Consider the following 13,234-nt stretch of genomic DNA (forward strand, 5'->3'; position numbering starts at 1 on the left):
CAGGGTCAGCATTCAGCGGCTGACCCAGCCCTAGCTTTCAACACAGATGTAAAGCCCAGTTCAAGTTCTGCAGCTCTGAGGTCCACAATCAGTCATCTACTAATGATGATAATTAATTCACATATAATTCTTGCTGTGATTTAATGTAATTTTGTTCTACCAAAAAAAAAAAAAAATGTTCTATGAGATAGTTAACTACATGCTGTTTGAGTTGTGCTCCATATTAATAAAGTTGTCACTGTTTTTCTTTTTTCTTTTTTTTTTCCTTTTTTTCTCTTCCTTCCTCCAAAGGCACCACTATGGCTGCTACAGTGAACTTGGAGCTTGATCCCATTTTTCTGAAAGCCCTGGGCTTTTTGCATTCGAAGAGTAAGGACTCTGCTGAAAAGCTGAAAGCACTTCTTGATGAGTCCTTAGCCAGAGGAACTGACTCAAGCTATCGTCCATCTCAGAAGGTATTGATATTAGAGAGCATGTGTCATTTTGGCATACCTTTTCAAAGCTCCTGGTATTCCAACTTCATTTTTTATGGCTGAAAAATTAAAAGATAATCAGAAATAGAGGAAAAAGAAAAAGTAACTATGTAATGCTCATACTCATCATTCCTCTTTATGCAGCATAATCAGTTTGATTATTTGAAGTTAATGGAAAACGTTCTCTTTACTTTGTTGGTGTACCAAGACCTGTAAAAAAGTTATTCAACCCTATATCGCAAGTGTCATGACTTTGTAACAGTACTTTTTGTGTTTACTTTTGTATTGGTTTTGGCATTTTTGTTCAGAAGCTATCATACACACTAAGGTGAGTTCAAAATTAAGTGTTTCTCCACTTACAGTCAGACCTAAAAGGTCTTTAAAATGCAGATTATTTTTGCCACATATAAATATGAAACAAAACAAGCTTTTTCCTGATAAAGGGAGATATCTCTTCTTGAAGTTCTGTTCATGAAGTCATACGAGAATGAAAAACATCAAATGGTCCAAAGCAGAAATGATTTGTAGACTGAAACCATTATTGTCCAATGGACAAACATTATTTTTCATCTACTGAAAATCGCTAAATACCTGCTAGATAAAACATTTGAATATGTGATTAGCATATGGAGATAACCAAACAGGAACATCCTCATGTTGCTGTATCTTGCCATATGGATAATGAGGTAGTATTCTCCCCTAGGATTCCTAGAAGTCAACCTGGTCTGTATACTGATACATGAGTAATGTTTCATTTCTGTATATATGTGCATCCACGTAACTAAAAGGCTCTATTACTGCTACACCATGCTTGTACTGTGTGGTCTAACTCCTTTCTATTCAAATTGCTAACTCTCTGAAACCTAAACTGCAATTCCCTCTAACAGAGATCTCAAAACTCTCAGGAACCCTCTGTGTCAGACCTCAGAGAAACATTGGTCTGTGGTTTAAAGAGGAAATGGGGCCAAATAACAGTGCAAAGAGGCTTAGGAAGCCAGTTCTAATAACAGCTTGGCTGGTAGTCACCTGCCCTCAGGTGAGACTGAGGCTTAGGTCAGAGGAAGAAATCTTTTCTTCTCATCTTTTCAGTGTGTCTCCAGTATCAGCTGGACTGCAAAGCTCAGAAACGGGCAAAAATGTACAAGAATTCCTTTCCTCACATTCTCAGGCCACAGGATTAATTTGTGGTTGACTGTGAAGTCCAAGAACAGAATGAGGAGCACAGAATTACCACAGTTGATCAGATGAGGAAATCCACTTCTGACTCTGGATGCAACAGGAAATCAGCAAACCTGTGGAGACCTGTTGCTCAGGGCTCAGGACCTGACCTAGTATACAGCAGAGAATCATTCCCTTCTTACCAGGCTGAGGAGGGGTAGCTTGCTCATGCACATTGCTGTGATTAGTTGCTTATTTACAGACTTTCTTGTTTATTATCCATTGCTGACAGGAATGCATCATTAGTAAGAACTATTAATTTCTGTTGAAATCTAAATTTGTTAGACTGATAGATGAATAGGGACTGAGATTAAGTGGAGGTCAATATTTTTCTCCATGACAGAATGAAGTATTGATGTCTGGTGACATCAGATGTCAACTTATGTTTTAAGTTTAAACTGAATTTTGTCTTCATAACTGTCTAAAAAATTATGTTCATGATTTCTTTAAATTTCAAAACCAGAAAAGTTTTCCTTTTTAATTTATCTTCCAAAGACGATCTGCCTTTGGAAAAGAAGCACCTTTTCCTCTGGAAGGTGAGTGATGAGGGGAAGGTTTTAACGAGTGACTGCAGCTTAAGCACACTAATTTGTCAGTGTGATATGAAAATATTTAAGACATGTTTTATTAAAAAATATATAGAGATGATCAATGTTGTATGACTTTGTTTGCCTATCCTGTTATGTAACGAATTGCAAACTAGGAAGTAACTCAGGTTTAGAGTTTGCCTTCAGTATTTGTTTCTGGTTTTAGGAAGTAGAGCAACCAAAAGTGTCTGTTACCAAACCTGTTTCCAGTAAGCAAGAGCCTAAAGCGTCTTCTAGTTTGCCTTCTGGCAACAATGGCAAGCCCATTGCGTCAGAAAAGGTGAAAAAAGAATCAGAAAAGAGATCTGCAGATAAAGTAAGTAATTTTGTTCTCTCTTGGTTAATATACTTGAAGATGTTACAGACAAAAGCTCTCCTTTTTAATCTGTGTGAGTCAACTCATCTAATGGTATATAGCCTTTGAGCTGCATTCTCCAATGATATTGCTATATTTAGACAACAGTTGTCTTGATATAATTATTCTGTGAATGTTTCCCCTGCTCACCACAGCGGAGTTGGCCTTAGGTGACCTTTAAAGGTCACTTCCCACGGAAACCATTCTCTGATTCTATGTTTTAAATATCCTCATAATAAGATACATTTTGTGTTATCAGGATATTGCTACATAAAATGTAGCAAGCTGAAATATGGATTCCCAAATTTTTTTCAAAGATTTTGAGGTGAAGTATAAAAGTGGACTTCAGCTTCTATTTCATAAATATTTTGAAGAAAGTATATATGTAAGGAAAATATGTTATATGTATGCACCTTATACAGCTTTCTCGTTTTAATGATATCCAGTAGCTTGTTGCATTTTCATGTTCTCTGCGTGTGTGTAATAGGTAAAAGGGGATACCGCTGAAGGACCTGATGCACCAAAGAAGCCCAGACTAGAGAAGCAAGAGGCTCGTTCATCTCCTATTACAGTTCAGACAAGCAAGGATTTATCCATGCCTGATTTATCTAGCTTTGAGGAAACAAGCGCGGATGACTTTGCTATGGAAATGGGATTAGCCTGTGTTGTTTGCAGGTAAGTCAACGTTGCTTCATTGCAACTGAGTAATTACCCTTTTTTTGTTATTGTGTATTAATTAATAAATGCTTCCTGTAGTTTTTCTTCCGGAAATCACTCAAGCACATACCCAAAATTAATAATACATTCAAGCATTCTTCCTGAATAAGAATGGGTTATTGAAAATGGAACCTTTAATGAGAAAGCAAACTTCTCGTCTTCAGGAAAGGACAGTGAAAAATAATACAATTAGACATAATGCAAAACTTATAATGACAAATACTGATTTTTAATTATTGGGAAACGAGTTACAATAGTAATGGCTAATGATAAGCATTCTTAAAAAAATCGATTCTCTTCCAAAAACATGTTTAAGAGGCGTTATTATGAAATCTGTAAGTGTTGCTCCTCTCTTCATAATTGTTTGGCATTAGTTTACATACATCTATGTTTTTTTCAGTTAACAGTGTCAGTATATCTTGCAGTCAAGATGGGCTTTTTTTGCTTTTTAGTAAAGGCTCTAAAATTGGATCTTAGTAACGTTCTGCTAACAATACATCTAGTATTAACAGAAGTATAAAATAGACTTTTGAATATCTGCCTTAGGATCAAATCACTCTATGCAGGCTTTAGTTTCACAGTTGATTTATATCCTCATAAGTCCCCACTGCTGGCAAAAAGAACAGTTTGGCTGTCCTGGTTTTGCCTCCTTCCCTGTCCTGTTTAGGGAGTGTATTACCCATGCAGGTTTGAGATCAGCTGATTGAGCTTCTGGATCAGTTCATCACTTGGGCTTTTCGGTAGGTTTAGCTTTCAGTCAGCTTAGTGAATGTAAATGCTTATTCTGGCACATGTGCGGGTGTATGCCTGTAGAACCAGGACAGAGAGGAGGGTAGGATTGGCCCTTTGATAGTGCTGTGTTTTTAGCTCTGCTTAAGTTATCTGGGAAACTGTGCATTATAACTTTATTATTCAGTTATTTCAGTGGTCGTTCATATTGTGCAGACAGGAGATGTCCTCAGTCCATGGCAGATAAACTTCCATTGTTACAGTTAATTATTCAGTTAACAAATTGGGGACTAATGAGATTTCATGTCACATTATTCCCATGTTTTTTCTGATAGACATTGTAAAAGGAACAACAGCTAATACTTCTGAAGTATGAAATAAATATTTCAGTTTTCTCTTTCTTCCTGCAAATTCCATTTTTTGCTCTTTTCTAAAGCGGAAAAGCCCTGTTCAGCAGTATGTTAAAATGCTACTAAAACCAACATGGTGTTAACTTATTTGGCGGGAGGGGATAAATAGTAGTTTTGTTTAGACAGTCTTGAACTGCTGTGGGTTATTAACTCTTTGTCTTCCCTGGCAAAGGAAAAAGCATACAGGCATGATAAGAAATGCCAGCAAAGTAAAGAAAGAAAATGCAACTGCTATGCCTAGTGTGGCCAAGACACAGCTTTGAAAAACGTAGGCCAGATATGTGGTTCCATTGGATATTCCACAGTATTCACCCTTGCTGCTGAAGGCATTGCTTCTAGCTATCGTGGTCACAAATTCATAGTGCTCTTTCAAAAGATGAATCTATCTTGGCTACCTAAAATAGTTCTCATTAAGCTGATACCAGAGGGAGGGAAAAGTACAACAAGGAGAGAAAAAACTCATTAGAGAGGGGATGGCAACAGTCAGCCAACACTCAGGATTTGTCTTCAGTCTGAAACTGATGTCAGTGTGGTTCTTGATCTCCAGCTCAGGCTTGACAGGATGTTTTTCAGAGTACTCATACTTCAGACTTTCTGAAACAACGCATCAGTCAAACAGTATTCCTATTTACTGCTCAGCTTTCAACATGTGACCCTTTTTGAGGTTGGTCATCTTGAGCTGAAATATTAACATCCTGGTACATAGGAAATAGAAAAGCACTAGATACCCTGTAAAATAACTCAGGTATGAATTGTATTTGAAAATGACACCTTTTAATAACTCAATCAATTATTCAGTCAGTTGTTAGTGAAAACATTGTGTCCAGTTGCAGAGTGCGTGGGGTTCATAGCCAAAGGGTTTATACTTGTATTGCTTAAGAAGACAAGTTAACCAGAACCCAACTGTAGGTTCACAACTGCAAACGAATACACTCGAATATTAACTATAAAACCTTTTTTGTAGTTGTAAAAACTCAAGTAGAGACATTAAATATTTCTTCAGGATTTGCCAAATGTCAAATTTATTTTCACAGCAATCAGGAGTATTGAACATTGATGCCTGTGGTGTTTTTCTTCTTGTTCTTTTATACCAAGATAAGCATAAGGAGAGGGGAGATATTAAAATAACTTCATCCTCTCCAGTAACTGCAGATCTTTAGAAAAACAACTCTAACCAGTGATATGATTACTCAGTTAGATGAAGAAGAAATACTGCATGCTGTTTGCAGATGATAGTGAACTCTGTCTCTCAGAAAAAAAAAAAAAAGTGTTTTAAAAAGCCTAATTTTGAAAGAACAACCTTATTTTTTATGAATACTTCTTTGGTTGTTGTTTTCCAAAGGTAAAAAATCATTAGGTTTGTTTCTCAGTTATTGTATCATTTTAAACCAACTCCAGTTTAACTTGTTTCTGAGCATGAAGAGTTCATGGTGTTTCAGTCAGTCTGGGATTGTTCTTTGTAGGTTTAAAATAGCGTGAGTCTTCTCCCTTGAGACGTGAGGTTGAAGCATCACTGCTTTGCTCTGACTCAGTTTATTTAGGAACAGCAAACAAACAAAACAGCTTCTGAAATACCTTGCATCTAAAATAATGGAAATTTCGGTAAGGTTTCTCCCTCTATTTGTAAATAGCCCATTTAAAAGAGAAATATTTCTTATAAAACGTTCTAGTATCCATATGATCAATATCTTCAGACTTCATTCTCCTGGTATATAAAGAAATAAGGTATTACCTTTCCCCACCCATCTACAAATAGAGTTTCCATGGTTACCTGGGTACCTGCTCCTTGGGGATAGAAGCAAAAGCAGCTTAGCAATTAAATAGCTTGATTTGTCATCTGAAAGAAGAAATCATTAGGAAAATGGTATTTGGCTAATTCACAGACATACTGCCAGTCATGTGTATATCGCTAATTTGTCGTTTATACAGCATGATTACTTTCACCAGAGGCCCACACAAAATTATGTCCTCATCACCAGCTTCCACGCTGGCTTCAAGGCAGGACTGCACAGTTAATCCTTTCTATTCCATCTTTCCATGATTCTGGTATTATCTCAAATTCCAAGTGTCTGTTTGTGTGGTAGGGACCCAAAGGGTGGGCGATAAAGTATCTTTAAAGTAATATACAGCTTGGATGATGATGCTTTTAAACCTTGTAGCAGAAAGTGCTCTTACAGGGTTGTCATAGAGAAATTATTTGTTCTTGAATTGTATTGCTGTACCGTTTACAGCAAAATATCTAAATGTAGACTAGGCCTTGACATGCTAATATAATGAAGAAGCCATAGTTGTTATACACTGAGGTATCCATAAAATGACTGGGTGAAGCAAAGCAGGAGACATACATTTCTAATATAAAAATCAAACAGGGAGATCATTTCATATTCAGATATTTAATAGTATAGAAGTTTTAGATGTTCTCGAAAGAAATTGTCTTTAAAAAATACAGACTATCTAAACTATTTGTTAGGAAGAACTCATGCAGGAAGAAAGAAATACGTCTCATTTGCCACAGGTAGAAAATATATGTGGAAGCACAAATATTTTTAGTTTTTATGTTAAGCCTTGCAGAAATTGCAACAATTGGGTAATCCTTTAAGTGCTTTATCCCATAATCTGTTCTTAACTATTTGCTCTGCAGGCAAATGACAGTTACTTTTGGGAATCCGCTAGTGGAGTGTCAGGAGTGCCATAATCTCTACCACCAGGATTGCCATAAACCTCAGGTGACAGACAAGGAAATGAATGATCCTCGACTTGTATGGTATTGTGCCCGCTGTACCAGACAGATGAAGAGAATGGTAGGACTCTTTTTTTTTTGTCTTGGATAAACACTATTTGAATACAGCAGGCTATCTGTAATGAGAGTATTTAATGAGTTGCAGAAATCTTTGGAAGCATGTTGGAGAACCATTTTTCTCAGCTGTGCTTCCCTTGCAGCTGTATTTTTTAATGTAGCATCTCAAAGAGTATTCTGTAATGTACTGCTTTAACAAAGCTTTTTTTAAAAGCAGAAGTTGAATGAAGAAGAGTGAAATAGGATTGTTTCCTACTTGGTAGGTAACAGATAAAAACTTTTTTTAATTTCAAGTGATACTCAGTTTTTAGTACACATCTACCAAGTAGCCCTACAGTTATAGTTTTCTTCTCAGCTTTGGACATGAATGGTGGTTTTATTGTAAGACAAGGCTGCAAATTTCAGTGCAGATCTCAAGTGCTGAGTGTTCTCAGGCTCAACAGAAAGCTGAGAGTAGCACATTCTGGGAGGAAAAAAATATCCCTTTATTTTGATTGATCCAAATGTTATTTTCTTGACTAAACAGACTAATTTTGTTCCTGATCCCCCAGGAATCCCACTCATCTCATTATGAGAAACAAACATCTGAGTAAGAAAGCATCTTTGGGTACATGAAATGTTAACCATTAGTTTGCACAACTTTAGTTCTGACATTTTAAAATCAAACACTTTTATATGCCAAAGATGTATTATGTTTTTGAGCTGTTCCAGCTGTTCTGTTTTGAGCGGTTCCAGCTGGTTCCAACCATTTTCAGCCAGTCTTTGACAGTTCCAGCCAAACAGAGAGCCCCCAAACGTACTTCTGTTGATTTTTAAGATGCAACAGAGGACAGGGTGTAATCTGCCACAAGCATACATATGACACATGCAACCAAATATTTTCATGCAAACATGCAAAAAACGGATCCAATTTCCCAAAACAACAATAAAATCAGCTTCACCACTTCCCTACCCAATGCTTTCCTTCTTTAGGAGGCTTTTCTTCTGCACCTCCACATCCCTTATTATTACCATGTTTCTCAGGCACCATTCAGCTTGAAATTGGAAAGGCTACATTGCAGTCTGATAATGCTCACGCTTTTGTTAACAGTCAAAACAGTCAATGTTATGGGGCCCATGACTAATTGTTTTGGTTTGTTTTGTTTTTCCTACCACTTATACAGGCTCAGAAGACACAAAAACCACCTCAAAAACCAGCTCCTGCTGCAGTTTCAGTTGCACCAGCTTTGAAGGATCCATTGGTCAAGAAGCCAGAAATTAAGTTAAAACCTGAGACCCCACCAACATTTCTAGCCTTCAAGAGAACAGAAGTCAAGGTAATGTAATTTAAATTTTCCAGAGGACGGGTGTGCATTTCACTGCATAGATTATAGTTTTTTTCGATTAAACCAATGTTTTCTCACAAGAACCATGAATGAAAATAGTCTGCTATACTATATGTACTGAGTAGTACATTAGCATGATCTTTTTGCATTAACACTGAAAGAGTGAAAGATGCTCAATTCCACTAGAAGTCCCTAAAGGATCCTCTTAACTGTGTTTTTATGTTAGAAGGGAGAGAACAGAACTTATGATTATTCTTTTTAATGGTATTTTATACAAGTAGAAATCCTCAAAAGAGTGTACTCGCAGCCCAGAAAGCCAATCTCATCCTGGGCTGCATCAGGAGACACGTGGCCAGCAGGTTGAGGGAGGTGATTCTCCCACTTTACTCTGTTCTCCTGAGACTCCACCTGCAGTCCTGCATTCAGCTGTGGGGCCCCCAGGACAGGAGGAACATTGATGTGTTAGAGCAGGTCCAGAGGAGGGCCATGAAGATGATTGGGGACTGGAGCACATCCCCTATAAGGACAGGCTGAGAGAGTTGGGGCTGTTCAGCCTGGAGAAGAGAAGATTCTGGGGAGACCTTATAGTGGCCATCCAGTACTTAAAGGGGGTGTACAGGAAAGATGGGGAAGGACTCTTCATCAGGGAGTGTAGTGATAGGATGAGGAGTAACAGTTTCAAACTGAAAGAGGGTAGATTTAGATTAGAGATTAGAAATTATTTCATCATCTTTACTGTTTAGAAACTGTCTGGATATGTTACAGAAGGAATATTACATTAATACGGGGTTTTAATTTCTTTTTTGTCTCTGCCATTTAGTATAACTGTGGTTTAATAATTCAACGTGTGTATTATCCACATCTGAAGACTGAGGATTAGTGGTTTTAAGTATCTATGGTACATGCTGCTAAGAACCAACAGAAGGGAAGGGAAGGAAAGGAAAAAATTTAGACACCGCCACTTTGATCAAAAGGCTTTAATTAATGCAATACTTAATTGCTCAGTGTCTGCTTTTTGTCTGAGCATCTGTCATCTTGTTAAAAAGTGACACCAGGTAACAGCAGTAAGCAATAAAAGTCACAACTTGTCTCTTTACTTACCAAATTTGGGCTTTTTGCAGTTACTTCAGTTAAACCACTTGTTTAGAGTTTGTGGGGAGATCACGACATATGATAGCCTGCTGGATGTATAGAAGAAAGGGAGGAAAAGGTAATATTGGGTTTATGTGGCTGAGAAATTAAAAGTTGGCTACGCCTGCCATCTTTCCCTTTTCTTGTGTATACAAAAGTATGTAGTGACCAGTGATGAAATATTGTAACCACTGGCTGTTTCTGGGAACAGAGCTGAAACAGAGGCTTGATCCATTCTTGCTGTGGTGTGCTACATAAATAGATGCTACTAAAATAAGAATTCTGTATTTATTTTAGACCTCAGCAGCAATTTCAGGGAACTCGGCCAGTACAAGTGTTTCCTCTTCAGCGACAAGTGGCCTTACAGGATGGGCTGCTTTTGCAGCCAAAACCTCCTCTGCCAATCCGTCAACTGCCAAACTGGGATCAACAGCACAGAGCACCAGCGGGAAGCCTGCAGCCTCTTCAAATAACCAGAAACCGATGGGTTTGTCAGGGTTGGCAACTTCCAAAACGGGACTAGGGTCAAAAATAGCTTCTACCAACAACAGCACAAACCCAGTTCAGCTGAAGCCTCCTCCACCTCTGACGCTGGGAAAAACCACTCTGAGCCGTTCAGTAAGCAGCGACAATGTCAGCAAAGTCGGTCTGCCCAGTCCCAGCAGTGCTGCGCCGAGCACCAGCAGCCAGGTGAGCGGTGGGAATGGCAACAGCGGGACGGGGGGTAACAGTGGGGGCAGCGCAGGCAAAACTGCGGCAGATACTGGTAATCAGTCGGCCCCCCTGAAAGGCCCCACTTCTCAGGAATCTCAGCTCAATGCTATGAAAAGGTTACAAATGGTCAAGAAGAAGGCTGCTCAAAAGAAACTCAAGAAGTAGTTTACTATGGAACGCATGGATGCTCACCAGTTTTGTTGGTTATGTGAAAGAGCAGCGTTGGTGTTTTTCTTAAAGGAAGTCCCCCGGTGACTGGACTGAAACAGTAGTTAAATCAGGGAAGCCAAAAACCTACGTTATCCAGATCAAACTCTGATAATCCTAATATTCCTTCTGACTTTGCAAATCTATGAATTGATTATGTTGGAGGAATTCACTACTCTATGCTCCTCAGTTTTAGCTCAAAGCACTGAAACTTGAAATTGTAAAAGTTGGGTGTTTTGGAGTATTAAAAAAACCCAACTGGATTTATGTGGATGCTTAATAAATTGAACTTACTGAAACTGTCATTCTTGAACATTGTTAATAAAAGTGCTGTTAATCTGGGAAATAACTGCTGCTTTTCTTTCACCCAATTTTCCAATGCTTTAAAATGATTCATCTCTTCAAGGTTGTCTGTAGTGTGCAGACTTAATGAAGTTTATCCTAAATGATAGAATTCCTTAGGGAAAAAAATATATTTTCTGTTAAACAATTCCAAAATCTAAATGTTGATCAACTTACTCTTTTTAAATTGAAAATTCTAAGTGGCCTATTTTGGTTTTATACAGTGAGAAACTTCATGGGTTGTTCTGTTGTTGTAATTCTCTGAGAGAAGAGTGCATTGACAGAAGATAAATGGCTCCTAAATTGTAAAAAGAGTGGAAGAGAGCCAAAACAGTGTTTTCAAGCTTTCTTAGTCTGTAGAGAACCTTAATATTGTACTGTTGAATATGAACGGAAAATGAGTAGGCAGTGTATATCTTAATTAAACCACAACCTGATGGAACAACGTTCCATCAAGGAAAGGAATTGTCTTAGGCGACAGTAAGTTTCTTTTCTGGCATACCTGAAACACAGAAGACTTTTTGATTACGAAGTATTCCATGCTATTAAGTACTGTTATAAAATTCACGAGCCTTGCATATGTCAATGTAGTTTTGCCTGCCAACCTATCTTGGAAAAGGAAGCCTTAAGTCTTGTAACTCTTCTACCATGGCCAGTATGATTATTATCTAAATTTACTACTTTCTCATGGAAGGAAGGAGCAAAGGCAGAAAGTCCTTTAGTACTTAGTGACAGTGCTGGTCAGTGTTCAACACTTCAGCTAGATAAAAACCGTTTTCTAGCCCCATCAACTGGTTTCTGTGGAAGTGGGGAGTTGTTTGTTGCTTTTTAAGATAATATGTCTATTACAAAGTTTTTAAATCAGCTGGAAAACCTTTTCCAGCAATTTCTGTAGGAGACAAACAGAATTAGATACATACAAATGCATACCTTCCTTCATGATACTCAAAGCAGCAAGTGGATTCTCTGTATTCTAAAAGTTCAGTTTCTTTCCCCTTCCCTTCAGTGGTTTGTATTTTAGACGGAACACTCTGCTCATGAATGCTTTTCCAAATCTGCTGTAAGACCCTGTATTTGGATTTACTAGCAAGGGTTGCAGAATTACTTCTAACTGGATATCAGCATTGGATCTTTCAAGGCTTATATGTAGATGGGTTTAAGCCTAAGGAGAGGGATTGTATTCCCAGATGCAATTTGGGGAGAAGGGGCAGGATGTTTTGGGATTTAGAAGAGTCTTAAGCTTACAGGAAGTTGATTCCAATCTCCTGGCTGCAAAACCATTTTCACAAAGAAACGCTAGGGCGCAGATATTACCCAGCTCTATTTTGCCACCTGTTTTATCTCTTGAGTTATAATTAGATGGAGAAGACCTGGGACAAGCTCCCTGCTTCAATTTCAGATTGGCTAATGTGCCAGCAGTGTCTAAAGGTGCAAAAGCCAGGGTCTCAAACTTGGGAGGCCAAGTATCCAGATCCACGTAACCCAGAATTGGGATCCTAATAAGCCACTGTCCCTGTCATAGCATTCATGGGACAAAGGGTTTGTTTGCTTTGGATGGGGAGGAGAGATATTCAGAAGTCCTCTTCCTTTCTCCTGAACTCACAGGCTTCCTTTTTTTCCCCTCTACTATTTTTTTTGTGAATTTGCAAGTGTATCAAATGGTGATATAAGTTATGTTAGCTGATAAAATAGCTCAAAGATATTTGTAATAGCATAGATTTTCAGATAGAATATATTCCTTTAGCCCTTTGTGAAAATGAAGGTTTGGTTTTTGCTTTTGTAAAGCATAATGAAAAAAACTTGGGTTTCAGCCCTGCATAGGACAAGTTGTTATTTTCCTGGGAATGGTCATGTCTGTGTTTACATATCTGTGTTTACATATCTATGTTTACATATCTATGTTTCATTGTTATTTAGTGTCTCAGTTTCAGGAGCAAGTGAAGCAGATGCCACAGGATTATTCAAGAGAGAAGCTGTGCCAGGGCAGAGTTCCATCCAGACATCAGCAGTGTCTGAGGTGACTTGTATCCTAGCAGTATTTTGAGTCCTCTGCTAGTGATACTTCTAACTTGACGGGGGCATGGGAGAGAAAGAAGAGTTTGTCTCTACATGTGGGTATGTTCAAGCCTCAGGCACCAGAGCAGAGATTCCCCTGCAGCCTGTGGTGAAGACCGTGGTGAGACAGGCTGTCCCTCTGCAGCCCATGTAGCTTAATGGGGGGGCAGAAGT

General features: G+C 38.3%; 1 protein-coding gene across 1 annotated transcript; it reads left to right on the forward strand.

The window, feature by feature from the left end:
* Positions 1 to 295: 295 nt before the first annotated feature.
* Positions 296 to 10,621, forward strand: INTS12 (integrator complex subunit 12). Its single transcript, XM_009867806.1, has 6 exons — positions 296 to 455; positions 2,445 to 2,594; positions 3,121 to 3,308; positions 7,131 to 7,290; positions 8,450 to 8,602; positions 10,040 to 10,621. Exons 1-6 carry the CDS (start codon positions 300 to 302, stop codon positions 10,619 to 10,621), a joined length of 1,389 nt encoding a protein of 462 aa, XP_009866108.1. The 5' UTR covers positions 296 to 299.
* Positions 10,622 to 13,234: the final 2,613 nt, after the last annotated feature.

The sequence above is a fragment of the Apaloderma vittatum genome, unplaced genomic scaffold (assembly GCF_000703405.1).
Source record: "Apaloderma vittatum isolate BGI_N311 unplaced genomic scaffold, ASM70340v1 scaffold5024, whole genome shotgun sequence".
Classification (NCBI taxonomy): Eukaryota; Metazoa; Chordata; class Aves; order Trogoniformes; family Trogonidae; genus Apaloderma; species Apaloderma vittatum.